Source organism: Oryzias melastigma, linkage group LG21 (assembly GCF_002922805.2).
Source record: "Oryzias melastigma strain HK-1 linkage group LG21, ASM292280v2, whole genome shotgun sequence".
NCBI classification, from domain to species: Eukaryota; Metazoa; Chordata; class Actinopteri; order Beloniformes; family Adrianichthyidae; genus Oryzias; species Oryzias melastigma.
This window is the reverse complement of record NC_050532.1, coordinates 13,637,348-13,652,560: the sequence shown is the minus strand read 5'-3', so window position 1 is coordinate 13,652,560 and position 15,213 is coordinate 13,637,348. Positions and strand designations below refer to the sequence as shown.

At 40.6% G+C, this 15,213-nt stretch overlaps 1 protein-coding gene across 2 annotated transcripts in view; it reads left to right on the top strand.

The window, feature by feature from the left end:
- LOC112137939 (inactive dipeptidyl peptidase 10) overlaps positions 1-15,007 on the top strand; it is an 86,023-nt gene extending 71,016 nt beyond the window's left edge. Inside the window, exons 21-26 of one of the 2 annotated variants that reach the window (XM_024260456.2) lie at positions 3,438-3,492; positions 3,617-3,716; positions 5,980-6,038; positions 9,756-9,825; positions 9,992-10,065; positions 11,318-15,007. In XM_024260456.2, coding sequence (XP_024116224.1) covers positions 3,438-3,492; positions 3,617-3,716; positions 5,980-6,038; positions 9,756-9,825; positions 9,992-10,065; positions 11,318-11,452 — 493 coding nt within the window. In that variant the 3' untranslated portion in view covers positions 11,453-15,007. The remainder of the gene's footprint in view (positions 1-3,437; positions 3,493-3,616; positions 3,717-5,979; positions 6,039-9,755; positions 9,826-9,991; positions 10,066-11,317) is intronic. The other variant, XM_024260455.2, reaches the window with a different exon arrangement.
- Positions 15,008-15,213: the final 206 nt, after the last annotated feature.

Below are 15,213 nucleotides of genomic sequence, written 5' to 3'. Positions count from 1 at the left end.
ATCAATGACCCACCATGCCAGAACAATGGGCTCTCGGACTACTCTTCCCTGCGCAAATTTGCGCAAGCTCAGGGATTCTAGTGTTAAAGGCCGAAGAGAAGTCCAGGAAGAGCAGGTGAATGTAGGAGTTCCTGTTCTCTAGATGGTTAAGGGCTGTGTGAATCACTGAGGAGATGACATCATCAGTGGAGGTTTTTCTTGTGGATGAACTGATGTGGGTCCACAGTGGCGTCGATGGAGTCCTTGATTTGGAGCATAACCAGCCTCTCGAAGCACTTCATGACCACCTGGGTGAGAGCTGTGGGTCGTAGTCATTTAGACCTGTCACTGTGGAACAATGATGGCAGTTTTCAAGCAGATGGGAACAGACGCCTGAGACAATGAGTATGAAAATGTCGTCCAGACCTCAGACAGCTCAGATCCACAGTCCTCCAGAACCTGCCCTGGAATGTTATCAGGGCCAGCAGCTTTTCAGGGATTGATTCCTTTATGGGTCATCGTCACGTCAGCTGCAGACACTTTGACGGGCGAGTCACCTAGTGGTGTGGCGAGTTTGGTGAAGGAGGGTGGTACAGCAGGATCCTCAAAGCAAGCATGGAATTTGTTGAGTTCATCTGCCAAAGAGGGGTCGTCTGGACATTGTGCATCCCTGATGTTATAGTTTGTGATGCACTTAATGCTCGGGGGTCATTAGAAGACGGATGCTCCTCAATTTTTTGAGCATATATGGATTTTATTTTGCTATTTTCAGTTCTTTCCTCGCTGCTCTGAACGCAGAAACCTCACCAGTCCTGAATGCAGCATCCCAGCCTTTCAGGGGAACTCTCACACCAGCATTCAGCCTGAGCTTCAGATTTGGAGCGCAGGTTACTGACTTGATGGTAGCGACATGATTGGAACACTTGGAGATGAATCCCGGAACAGAGCAGGTGTGTTCCTCCAGGTTCAGCTTTCTGACATGCGTAGCTGCTTCTTTGAAGACCCTCCAGTCGGTGCACTGAAAGCAGTCCTGCAGCACAGAAGCTGCCTCACTCGGCCACACAGTGACAGTTCTCCTAGTCAGCTTGATCCTTCTTAACAGAGATTGTGTCACTCCTGTGTCACAGCGTTGGCACAGGCACCCAGTGGGATGTGAACAATGGTGACGCGGTAGGTAGTGCGGATGACATTTCACTGTCAGTAGCTCTACTGCCTCGGAGCAGGAGCTTTCTTGTAGCCTGCAGTTAGTACACCAACCCTCATTTACACAGTCCTCCTCCTCCTTTTGTCTTACCACCAGTCGCGGTCCGCTCTGAACAGCTGGAGGCCGTCTATTTGGAAGGTGGAATCCAGCATGTTTTCATTCAACCAGGTTTCTGCCATACTCAGTCTCAGGCATAGTAAGCCATATGTTTGTCCAGGGAGCAGACACTGGAATCAAAGAGACTTGGTATTGCAGATCTGCTGTCCTTTAATCGGACTTGCGCACCCGCACACTTTCTCATTTTGTACATATATAAATACATGGTTAGGTTGTATCAGCCCCACCTACTTTTTGATGGAGTTCCAGTAAAGTAATGACAAACACAGACTCTGCCTGTTTCATCTCAGTCCATTATTCCTCCTTTGGTGGTTAGGGACCGAAGACATCCGCGATTCCATGGATAAGGAGAACCCCCCTGACCCCGTCTTACCCCCCACCCTTCAGCCAAAGAATGTCTGTTATTGATCTATACTCCTCAAAAACACTTCTGATCATGCGTTGTAAAACATTTATTAAGGAACATTGGAGTATTGCTAAACATAGAGTTTTTTTTATTCAGAACAAAAGGCGGTACAGCAGTACATTATGACACAGATGAAGAGTTTCTCTCTGTCTCTCTGTACCTTAAAACTAGGAACACATGCTTCCTCCTTCATCAAATAAAAAACACCTGCTCCGGATTATAATTATCCTCCACGATTATCTTCTTCAGAATATCAGGATTTTTTTCGGACGCCTCTGAGTCAGCTGATACCATTTCTCCATGCAAGAGCATGGAGAAAGAAGGGGGGGTAGCTGACGTGCATTCCCCTTCTTTCTCCATGCAGGGGCATGGAGAGAGAAGTCTTGAGTCATCTGAGTTTTTGTGTGGAGGTTGAGGATTTTCTCCTCTACCTTCTCCTGAGGCAGACGCTCTTAGTCCAGACTAAAGAGGGAACCTGTGTCTGAGTGGTGAAATGCTGCTAGCATCAAAAGCTAAGAAAGGTTAATGTATCAAGCAAATAATCCAGAGTAAAACTTTCATTGCAAATTCATCACCAGGACAGACTTTGTTTGATTCAGTGCGAATTTCACTCAAACTCTGTCCAAGTCTACAGGAAAGTTGAGCAAGTCCGGAGGTTTTTGACAACTGAAGACAAAACACCTAGGAGCCCTGCTTGTATTAGCTTTTATACTGGAGCTGCAGAGAATGATGATGTGAAACTTCTGAGACACCAGTTGACCAATCATAAAATTCAACTGTAGTACACAAATTCAACCTGTAGGAGGCACACAGACGGTTTTAGGCTATAATTCCAGGAATTCAAGTTTGGTTTAATTGTCAAAAATGTGGCAAGGACCATGTCACAATGTGGTGTGACAGGGGTGGCCTGGTTAACATAGGAGGCAGACTTCTTTAAAGATCAGGAACAGAGTTTTATTCAGCATTGCACAGCTCACACAAGCTCCTTCCCTCTGCCCGCCTCCCTTTACACTGAGCTTCTTCCCTTTTATAGATATCAGCTAATTGGCTGGCCACGCCCAGGAAGGAAGTCACCTTGACCAAACAATAGGAAAAAAGAAAGACAAAAGATAGAAATGTCCTGCAAACAATACATTTAAAGTCCTGTAAACAAAACAAACATAAATAAACAAACACCTCAAAACATTACAAACCAAAAGGTAAGCAAACAATTTAAACCCGTCTCACTTCCTGTGCCCCACCCTTAAACAGGAAGTCACAGGCTTGGCCACCATTTTGTCCTGTGGGCATCAGGAAGATGAGGTGAGAGATCACAAAATCAATAAACAACTTTGAACATTTGCAGTCTGTTTTGTTCCTATTTGACATTTTAAAATGTGCCAACCATAAGTGCAAAGTAGATGCAACTACTTTGTCACAGACCAACAGACAGCACTTTTGAAACCCGATTTATAGAGGTCAGCAGTCGATTTAGTAATTTGTTACCCTTTGAGAGCACAAAGAAAATAAAAAAAATCATAAAAATAACTTTCCCCACACTCCCTGAAGGTTGACGTTTCTTTCCTTATTTTCAAAAAGGTCACATGCAGATTTCAAACACTTCAGCTGTAGCATGATTTGTCTTTCTCAAAGTTTGCCAATGTTGCATGAAGCTCTTTAGTGGCTTCAAGTAATTTTAAATGCTTAAACGATTCATCTTGTTTTAATGCTGCATCCCTCCATTTTTTTCAGGCAGCTGCTCAAACTACCTTACATTGATGAGAGTAAAGTTGGAGTTTATGGCAAGGTATGTATGAGTTCTTGGTTCATCCATGAATAGAAATTTTTCCAACACTGAAAAGCTTTTAGGTTTTTTTTGTTAGCTATTTTTAAAACCATTGTTCAGATTTTTGTCCTGCTTTGGATTTCAGGCATATGGAGGTTTCTTGTCCACAGTCCTGCTCCTTTCTCATAACAGCAGGTTCAGGTGTGGCATTGCTGTGGCTCCAATAACTGACTGGAGACTCTATGGTAAAAAATAAGTTACTTTTAGAGGAAGACTGATATAATTGGGGCATGCATGTAATGTGCATGCATTTGCATTTAGCTTCTGTGTGTACCCCATAAAATGCAAATATGACATAACAGAGGAGGACCCTTGGCATGTTTCTTCACCTAACCCGATATCGATTGAAAAATAGGTGGATTCTGTCAATGTGGGGCCGGGGCCGTGCCATATTTTAGAATTGTGGGAGTTGTTTTTCTTCTCCTCTAGCATGTAACTTGTATGGGGGGGGGGGGGTCCATTTTGGTCCACATTTAGAGGGAAGCCTACTGTCAGGTTCCTGCCCCATCTTTGCTTTCAGCCGAGCATGTAAGTGAGATCGTTTGTCTCAGATATATTGAACCTCTTTAACCACCTTTAGAACCTCTAAGGCAGGGGTGTCAAACTCAAGTCCTCGAGGGCCGACGTCCTACTGGTTTTCCAGAAATCCTGCCTCATCTGATGCTGATTACCTGGATCAGGTGTGTTTGGCCAATAAGGAGCTTCAAAGGCAGGTTGGTTGGAAAACATGTAGGACACCGGCCCTCCAGGCCTGGATTCCGACACCTCTGCTCTAAGGCTACAGTCACGTTTACAACCACCCCCGCGTGATGGGAAGGCATCAGTACAATCTTCACAATTAGCTGCTGCCGCTCGATTCTTCTGAAACTTTTTGACGTGGTAATGAACACAGATGGAACCAGTCCGGCCGCCCGGTAGCCTGGCCAGTGTTCCCTGAAGAAAATGTGCAGCCCACAAAACAAAATTACAGACAACTTACATACACAATTATACTATTTACATAAAAAAAAAAGGTACAAACTCAAATTAATTAGAGAAATGGTGTTAACGGACAAACCGAATGGGGGAGCTGCTCACATTGGTCCCTCACTGGGAGCCTGTGTGTATGCACAGACACAGGAAAAACTTGAGGGAAATTCCTGCTACCGGACTGTCGGCGTGCCAGGGCGGTGAATGATGGATGTCAAAAGATGACAAAAAATCGTACGGTTGCCGCTGAATTTGAACTTTTTCTTGAAAACCTCTGGAGACGCCGCATAGGATGTCAAAATATGACCGCCACTGTCCTACTACAAGAGCCACCGTGTGGCCACCAGGCGGCCATCTGCTAAATTTGCAGCACGGTGGAATTTGGTAAATGTGACCATGACTGGAACAGAAGAACTTGAGTATAGCATTCCAACAGAACCTTGTTCTACCGTGTAGTCCATTTCTGTCTTGTTCTAGAGTAGCCCACTTTTCATGAGGGTGCTCTGGTTCCCCAGCACCTGCCTTGTTTGGCCATGCGTTTCATCGTCGGGTCTCAGGTAGGCAGTAGCGTTAAGAGAAATTCCACCTCTCACTGCTTGTTTTTGTCCAAATCATGAAGCAAAAGTTTATTTTGAAGAAGCCTGCACATATAGATGACCAGAACTTATTTTTTAGGCGTGCTGGTTCTACTGCCCAGGTACAGGCAGCCCGGCCCCTGGGCAGTGGAGCTCACTACGCAGTCCACCGAGCAACTGGCCAGCGTAGTGAGCCACCCCACTGAATACCCTCTTAAGCCAATGTGGACAAACACAGGTGGGGTCACCATGGAAACTGCAGACAAACCCAATCGTAGCTCACATTTTCCACCCATTTTTAAACCATATGGCCTTGCTGGCTGGTATACGTCAACATCTTTGTTTCATTGTAATACAGACATAAAAGTCTTTACAGGTCTGCTAATCTTACTGTTGATGTGTTTTCTGCTTAGAAGTCACTCATCTGAGTTAACACTTTTTACATTAAAATAAAAATGTTCTCTCTGGCCTTCTTTAGTACAAAAGCTTGATATAGTCATATAAAATTTCACTTGTAAAACATTGTGATTAATCATGAGGAAAGTTTTTAGTCAGCCACCAATTGTGCAAGTTCTCCCACTTCAAAAAGATGTGAGAGGCCTTTTATTTTTATCATAGGTTTACCTTAACTATGAGAGACAAAATGAGAAAAGCAGATGTGAGAGAAAAAAGTGAGAAGTGCTACTTAAGTCACAAAGTATAAGCTCAAACTGTTTTTTTTTTTTTTTTGGTTAAGTGAAGAGACATGCCCAGATTCCACTTTTTTAAGACATGTCTCTGGTTACAGGGTACACGTGCACGCCCAATGCACGTGCAAAGATGTCAATCCATTACTTCTTTAGTTCAATGTATTGTCACAAAAATACTTAAAAACTGTATGTGTTTGTGTGATATCTCTACAAAGGGTCAGCCTGTTCTGAAAAGTACTTTGGCTTTCCTGCGAAAGAGGAATACAAATACCAGGTATGACAGATCATCCTTACACCCTCAGGCATTTTTTTCCCCTCTTTAAACAAAGTACTACACTTCCAACATGTTGTCAAAAGCTTAAAGAATCTATGAAATAATAAGAATTTCTAAAGAGTAACAACTATAGAAGAGAGGAGGAAGACCTGAACTGTTGTACAGTTCCAATTAAAACATAATTTCTCAACAGCTTTGCTCCAGCTGGACTTAACTGTTGTCACCTTTGACCTTCAGCTTTCTGTGGGTTAAAGCTTCCGAGTATCAAAGCGTTTAGGAACAAGAAACACGTAATCAGTTATATATGTATTTCAGTTAGTTTTAGTAAACCTCATAATCGTGAGAGGAGTTTTAATGCACAATATAATTTACTTTTCCTTAATTAGATAAAAAGAACATTTATATTCAGTAACACTTCATTGAAAAGATTCCCTAACAAGTTTTGTTTACACATGAAGTACTATCAGTGTGTTTAAATGGAGTTAGTAAGACGTTTATTAGCACAATAAGCCAAATAAGTTTTTTAACATACTTAGTAAAATTCATTAACATCTAAAGTGACCATTGTCTACAAAGGTCATATTAATAAACTGTTTACAACCTTAACAAATGTTTAACTGTCATTGTTAACAGATTACTGAGGGTTTTTGCAACTCCTCATCTAAAGTGTTACCCTATGTTCCTGGTTGTCTTATTACTATTCTGAAATTTTTATTCTGGACAGTATGGGAGGGCAATACTGGGTATTTGGGTATCGATCCAATTCCAAGTAATTTCAAGGGCAGTGTTGCAATATTGATACAGATACTGATACTTTTCTAATATGTTGTGATTAATGAATACTCATAGACTGTAAAAATAATGGACTTAGCAAGCAATGAGGTCCCCCATTGGAAATGCATTACTTCCTCTCCTCGCGAAAGTAGGCCGCCGCTTTCACCGTCACTTCCTGAAACGGATATCGCCATTTGCAACCAATCTTCAGCGATTGGTCTGAGTCATAGCTGAGTCATGGAATCTACAGGAAGTACTGTCGCCAATCAGGAGTGAGTTTATTGCAACCGTCTGCCTTTTCCACGCCTCACGGCGGCTCAGGAGAATCGTACAAGTCATTGTTGAAGTCTTTGAGGGAGAACCATTCCAACATTTGATTCTGTCAGCGGTCCTTTGGGATTTACTTACATTTATTCATTTTTGTCGAGATAAAAGGAGCATTTGGGTGACGCCGCTGGAGAAATGCGCGTGTCCCTCTCGCGCGCGCCGTAGCTTTTCAGTTGTCATTCGCGGCCAGGTTACAGTCTGATCAGATGCACGTGAGAAGCGCGTTCAGCGGTATTTAAAATAAATAACCATCCTAACAAGTGAACAGCTTGATCTTTTTTCTGTTTGAAAATCCTTTCAAGTTTGTCTCGCGCTCCTCAGACAGCTGCGTCTAATTCAGGCTGAAGCTGGAAAATTGCGGCGAAAATGAAACTTTGGTTGGTGATTTTATGCGCATATATGCAACTTATAATTTATAAGCTACAATCAAAACAGTGAAAAAAGAAAAACGAACGTTAAACAAACAAAAAAGTCCAAAGCACATAACCTCAGAGTGAAATCTATTTCTACAGAGTAAATCCTCATCTAAAAATGTCGACAGCATGCTCCTCTTGTTGTTTTAAACTGCTGCATCGGTACATTCCATTGAGGAAAACAACAGTAGGACAATGATTGGTACATTGTTGAATTGTAAAGTAGGTGTTAAAAGGTCTTCACGGACCCATTGATGAAGTCTGCTCCCATTGGCTACCCGTCATCTGTCAATCAAACCCCCCAGACGGTCGACGTCAGACCCACAAACGCTTATTGAGCCATCTGATTGGTCAATTTATAACTCTAATAACTTGTGATAATGGAAAAAAATCTTTAAAAAAAAATTAGGATTAGAAAAAAGAAGTTAAGCAGAAAGCAGCAGAGGAAGAATGATTATTCTGACATATAAAATGACTGAGAAATAACTGTCTGTTTCTCAATGTAAGTCAATGGGACTTTGGCCTTTTTGCAACCCAGTGGTACTTCCTATATGGAACACGGAAGGAGGGGGGCTTGCTCAGTCCAGCTATTTTATATACAGTCTATGTGAATACTTCTGGAAATTCAGTTGTTTTGTTAATCAGGTATATAATAAACACAGGGCAGAAACTGTTGGCAAATAACTAAGTACAACCGTCAATTATATAACATGTAGATTATCGATGGCATAATGCAATCATAACAATAGGAAAACAGTGACTAGTGCAAAATTGAAAAAAAAAGCTACAATGTAGCTTTTTATAATACTAAAAAAAGCACCAAAAACATATATATTTTAAATAAAAGCAGTTCAAAAGGAACAAAGTCACTAGTGAACAAAGTAAAGCAAAAGCAACACTGTAATCAAGTAAAGTCAAAGTCCCAGTAGACATCACGCTAACGTCACCATCCATGCTTGGGGAGCAGTTAAGTTAGCTGCAGACACAGCCGCGCTCAGGAACCATCAAGTGGTTTAAATAAATATAAAATAACACCACAAAAAATCCTTCCATTGGTGCAAATAAGTGACTCTTTACTGACTCCACTCTCTGATGAAGCAGGGTGGGGAGGGGCAAGTTGTGAGCAGCCGTATGGGGGGGGTGTTTACACAGACAGGCAGTATGCCTGAATCATAGGCCTGAATCCCCCCTACTCACTATATAGCATGTTCACCATTTTCTAGTGATGTCCCAATCTACTAATTCCAAATTGAGTGAACTAGAAATTTCCCATAAGTCTTTGTAAAAAACTAACGTGCATCGATGCTCACTAGATTAGCAAATATAGACCACAATGCATTGCAGTCAAACAATTTTGAACAAAAAAACATGTTTAAATGTATTTTTTTAATTAACCATCCACATTTTCACCATCAGAACACAATAGAGTCATAAAAAAACGTGAAATGTTCATAATGATTCGATTTTGACTTTGTGAAATCTGTGACATCATATCTGGCCTATGGAAAAACGAAAGAAAAATAGTGAGCATCGTGTTCAAATTGCCTTTAAAATCCAGGGCACTAGATAGTCCTGCACTGTTTAGTTTTTCAGTAGTTGGGGGTTAGGGGGAATTCTGACTCAACCAGAGTGTTCAGATTTAGCAGGCCTTCACTCATATTGGGGAAGTTTTGATCAAATTGGGGTTTTTTTGTTGTCCAATCTGGCAACACTGTAGACAGATAGACACAGATTCGCATGAACTCTGTAAGTCAATTCAAGCTCTTCGATGTACATATTGAAGTAAAACTTTGACAAAAGTATCGATCTTATCACACTAGTATGAATACTTCCGGTTGGTATCCATACTATCAATCCTCAGATTGATATGCCGACCGTACGGATTGAAAAGAATCCTGGCATATTTAAACTCCAGCGTTTGAATGTCCCTTTTTGTCTCTGTGTTTCTGTTTAACCTTTTAACACAAGAGCTTTAGCTTCAGTGTTGCCATTTTTTGACCACAGTAATTTGCAACTGTTTATCGTTACTATGGCAAAATGTTGATTATTTTCAAGGAAAGGACAAAATTAAAAAGATCACTAATTGCTTGCAGCTGCCTGGATTTACTGCTGAATAGTTAGAAATTATTTTTGGATTTCAGTATCGTAGCATACATCATTTCAAAGAAAAACTCTGTTGAAGGATGTTTCCTGATTTTTACAGATCTCCAGTCTGGTCGGAATAACAGCCACTCAACCTCAGGAGCTTTTCATTATCCATGGGACAGAAGATGGTGGGTACAAGTATAAAATATGTTCACAAAATTTAGCATGATTCAGTGCAAACATGGACTATTTCATCTAAATGGAGTTATTTGAACAATGGTTATTTTGCATTCTGAATAAATCTAGTAGGTAAAGCTGCAATAGTTGTTTAACTTTTGATTTTTTTTTTTCCAGCCACCGTACATTTCCAGCACTCAGCAGAGCTTGTAAAGCTGCTGTCTTCATTAAACGTGAACTACACACTTCAGGTGACTACCAGTGCAGCATGTCTCTGTCTGTCGGAAAGCATTTGATAAATGCAGGAACCCTACCAGAAACCAGAACCAAATCAATGGGCCTTCTCTGCCTCATCCCTGGCTCTCCTCCCTTTGTGTGCTCTGGGACGTTGTTGAATCGAGTCCTTTGTTTTGTCAGTCTACAAACTGTCTGCATGAAAACACAGCTGCTAATGATTTTTTTTTTTTTCGTATTACTTATATCTTTGTTTCTGGTTCATGAAAATTCAACACAGACAGCCTGAGACAGAACTCTGTTGGGCCTCATCCAGACTTTTCAGGACTAATGCTTTCTATTGGCCTAACATGAGGTTGGATGTTTTAGGGCTCCACAAGGCTGACAAAAAGTTCATCCAACTGTCTTTAGAAGTCCGTTTGTACCTATTAGTCCTGCAGTTTAGTGTCTGTGGGTGTTAGTTCTTTGGATGCTGGAGCTCTCTGCACTATTAGATATTGTTGACCATGTCACCCTCCTGATTTGTGTAGCTTTTATTAAATGATCTTCAAAAAGCATTGTTCTAGTTGTTTTAAAAATATTTGGCAAACAGGAAACCTCTTCTGGGATTGCTGACTCCACAGGCCCCCTGACCTCCAGGATCTCATGGATCTGTGTTGGAGTGTGTTTCAGAGTTGCAGCGATTATGAGGAATCTGCTCGTGTCTAACTGTCAGATTGTGATTTTCTTTGGCTGCATACATTTCTTGGAGGTTCCACTGTCCACAATCGAGTCTGAAATGTTTTATGAAGTTTAAAGAATTGAATATTGTAAAGTTAACGTAGTTGAAAGTGAAAGTAACAATTAGAACTACATTTTTTTAAAGAGCACACAAACGTGGCTGACCTCACCGATACATCAGACGACCGGCCTGAACATGGAGACGAGATCACTGCTGTAGAGCTCTTCACCATACGTAAACCTGATATCTCAACATCATCCATGTTTTCCATACATTCTAAGTAAGATATGTACAGACTCTGTTCCTTATAGCGATCATCCTAAAAGCAGCGTCAGGCTCAGGCAGGCGCTGAAGAAGCGAATTTGCCGTTCAGTGAAAGAGGGACGGGCCATGTGAATTTGTGACGCGAATAATGTTTGGTGTGAATGCACCTTTAAATTTGAGACAAGCAGAACTAGCACTGATGACCTGGGAATTACCTTTGCACCCTTGATCCTGCTCACTGGAACTTTGTTTAATGCATTTATCTTTATGTTTGTGCTGGTCAGATTTTCCCGGATGAAGGACACACGCTTTCCAGCCACAGCCAGCAGTTCATGCTTTCATCAGTCATGGCTTTCTACAAGCGGTGCTTTCAGGAGAAGAACACTGTTGCCCTGGAGACTTCTAAAGAAGATGACTAGCCCAATCAACCTGCCATGACGCCCTGTTAATATTTCTGTAGCAAAGGGATTAGGCAACTCCAGGCCACAGTGTCTGGATGATTTCCAGGTATCCAAGACCTACTCATGACTGATTACATGGCAGAGCAGGGTATGTTGGAAAACATGCAGGAATGTGGCCCTCGAGGCCCGGGGGCTGGCATGGAGTGTGCACTAAACCTGCCCTCTTTGAGGGCTTGGTTCCCCCTTCTCTTCTCCTAACCCTGAACCAGGATATCTACTGGACAGGGAGGCAAATAAGTATTTGAACCTACTGTGATTTTGTTCTCCCACTTAGAAATCATGGAAGGGTCAGAAGTATTCCTCTTCATTTTCATACTTTAGCAAATATTAGCATTGATGTTTTCAGGTTTGAGTATAGTATATAAGTATACATGAGTAACCAACATGAGTAGCATACACATGCATCATTTAAAACAATCCTTAAATAGGATTTCCAGATTCTTTTAGATTATGTCTCTCACAGTGGACATGCACTTAAGATGAAAATGTTAGACCTCTTCATGATTTCTAAGCAGGAGAACTGGCAAATTCGCAGGGTGTTCAAATACGTGTTTGTCCCACTGCATGTGAAAGGCTGCTATATTCACAGAAACACCCCAGACGTGTGTAAGCAACAGCGAAAGAGCCGATGGTAAAGGAAAGCTGTTATGTATATAGATGTTTGTAAAGTTAGGATTATATACAAAGGTAAAAATTAGCAATAAAAATGAAAAATGAACGTTTCCTTAGCAAATACACAACTAACAATGAGTTAGGAATATTGTTATTGACATGAGATGTTTTCCTATTTGGTCTGAATTTCAAAGAAATGAAATTCAGACCCAAAGTTCCTTTTGATATTATTAATAATTATTGAAAAGAAACACCATTTTCATTAGTTTGATATTTATTATCATTAAAATTAGGACAATAATGAAGATAGCCCCAAATAACAGAAATGGACCAGTTGTTGGTATTTCCACCATTTGCTGCAATGACAACTTGACAGTGACGTCTAAATCTCCTCACTAGATTCGTGATGCAGTTCTGAGGCTACGCTTTTTGGGACCAGTGTGTTCATCCCATTTAAAAACCTCAACAGGCAGACTGTTCCTCTACAGTGCTTAAATGTGGCCTTGCCGTATTTCAGTCGACCACAGCCACAATGTGAGAGTCCTGGTCACACACAAACTTTGCTGCTTTGTGCTCAATGTTGTCGTTGGGATTGACTTACAAAGGAAAATAAACAGCTCATACTGGTCAATACAGGCCAACTAATACATCCCCAACGTTTTGCTCGGTAATAGTTTTGGACCAAGTAAGTAAGAAGTAGGACGTAAAGACACATAATAAATAGAATGAAGAACTTTTTTGAATGGAATGCAATACTCTTCAACAGGTTATCCCGTACTTTTTGTCTTTTGGTGGGATAGTCTATGCACTTTGGCTTGCATTGCACTCTGGTAGCAAGGAGCTCAGTTTAGGGGAGAGGAGGGTCTTAAGCAAGGGCACTGTCTGAGCTGCTCCTGCCGAGTTTTCTCATCTTACCTAGACTTTCACATTCAATAGCTGTAGGCCTGCTATGTGTTAAATACTAAAAGAATTAGTCAATTTTATACATGTCATAAAGCCTGTTTAAGGTTGTTTCTTTTCAGTTTTTTGTTATACATACTTTGTATTCAAGCATTTGCATGATGATGTAAATACTAGAAGAGTAACGATCAATTTCTATTCCTACATCCAACCAGAATGATCTGTCTGAGGCAGAAAAACAAATTGACCTATACCATTATAATATTTTAAAAATGAGATAAATTGATAATTCATGTTGAAAAATACCATTTGGATTGAAACATGTAGCGTTAAAACGACCAAGTAACAGCAAACGTGATGCAGCAGAAACTGATCAACCATCATTCCAGTCTTTGAATTGATCAAAGTCATGTGACCATACAGAATGTTCTAATAATGATATTCTGATGTGGAAAAACATCTTTATCAAACTAAAATGTGATTGGATCTGACATTCATTCTTGTTTACTTGTTTGTCAACATATTTAATTTATTATCTTGAAGAAACACAAGAATCTGGAAAACTTCAGCTGCTCTGTTCAGAACCAGGTATTTATGTCTGAGTCTCACTGCAGGAGGTTTGGGATCAAGATGTTCTGGATCTGTTTTGGGTCAGTGAATCAGATCCAATTGGATTGTTCAAAATGAACTAGTATTGACTTTGAATCGGATGAGCAACCACAAATTATGCTATGAATCAAATAATTGTTAAAATGAATCGTCACACCCCTTCTATATACCTAATTAACATACCACCTAATTAGCATATAAATACATATATTATATCAATAATATGATATTAATACTGGAGCATTTAGGTTGCTTTTTTTCACTGTTTCCTGATGTATTTATTTTTCATTGCTTAACTGATGTGTATTTTCTGTCTGTACATCTATGTAGTGTTTCCTCGCTATATTGAAGTTCACCTTTCGGTGTTTTGCAAATTTTTTCTCAGCACAATTTTGGTTGGAATATCCAACTCTTGAAACAGTACAAGTCTCCTGTGTCCTCCGAAGGTGAGAGCTAATGTACTAGCTTCATTACAAGTTTTATCCCGAAGACTATTACAAGAAAATATGGAAATGGTGAACTCCATGCTTATATATATACAGAGAGAGACAGACAGACATAGGGACATTTTATATCTGGCTATATATTTTTTTCCTAGTGTTTTTTTTCTACTTCTATTCCATTTTATTTCTTGTTTTTGTAACGCCTGTCTTTATTTTCTCTAAAGGTCTTGCCTTTTTCCAGGCCATGGTTGTAAATAAGACTGTTTTTCTTAACCTGTCCTGCCTGAAAAAGTTATAGTTAAATAAAATAAAATAAAAAAGAATACACACTTGACTTCATGTCATTGTGTATTGGCTCTTTTGTTTTGTCTATTCTTATATTTGAAGCACTCGCACCACCAGATAGGATCGCACTTTCAAATGTAGGCCCAGATGAAGGTGCAATGACTTCAGCGTGTGCCTCACTCCAGGGCACAGAGGCCAGGAGTCAGAGTCCTGGGCAGACACATCGCTGCATCTGCCACTGGCTTGAGGCCCATGTCATGGATTTTGAAGCTGCCAGCTTCAAAACCACCAACAGGACGAGGTGAGGAGGACTGCTCGTCAAACTGCACGCCTGCTTCTCTAAGATCTTTTATTTACTGAACTGATTGTTTTTGGCTCCGAGGCCACCCTGCCTCTGTATATCAGAGTGGTTAACAACGCAGAGCCAGAGCCAGTCAGACATTGAAACTATTTGCAGTGAGGAGGTAGGCAGAGTGGTGAAGATCACGCGTTCACAGATGTGTTTAAGGTACACAAACAAAGAAAATTGTAGCAAACAGCTCCATTTCCACATATCACAAGTAGGAACGTTGTGCAGAAAATCATAGAAACATAACGCATTATTTATCTCAACCCTGTGATTAAAACTTAAAAAAAAGAGAAAGAAATGAGTTTTATAGCACAAAAGTAAAGCTACAAAATACTGAGTGACACACAAAAACAGCAACTGCAAAGCCTCGCCTGTCTGTCAAAAAACAGAATAATAATGACTTAAACAATAACTTAAATATCCCAAATTGCTCTCACTTCCATTTCTTACTATGACAGTCTGCACTCGTCACCTCTTAACTCCTTGTTGTGATGAGTTGAGGAGCAATTGGAAATCAAATA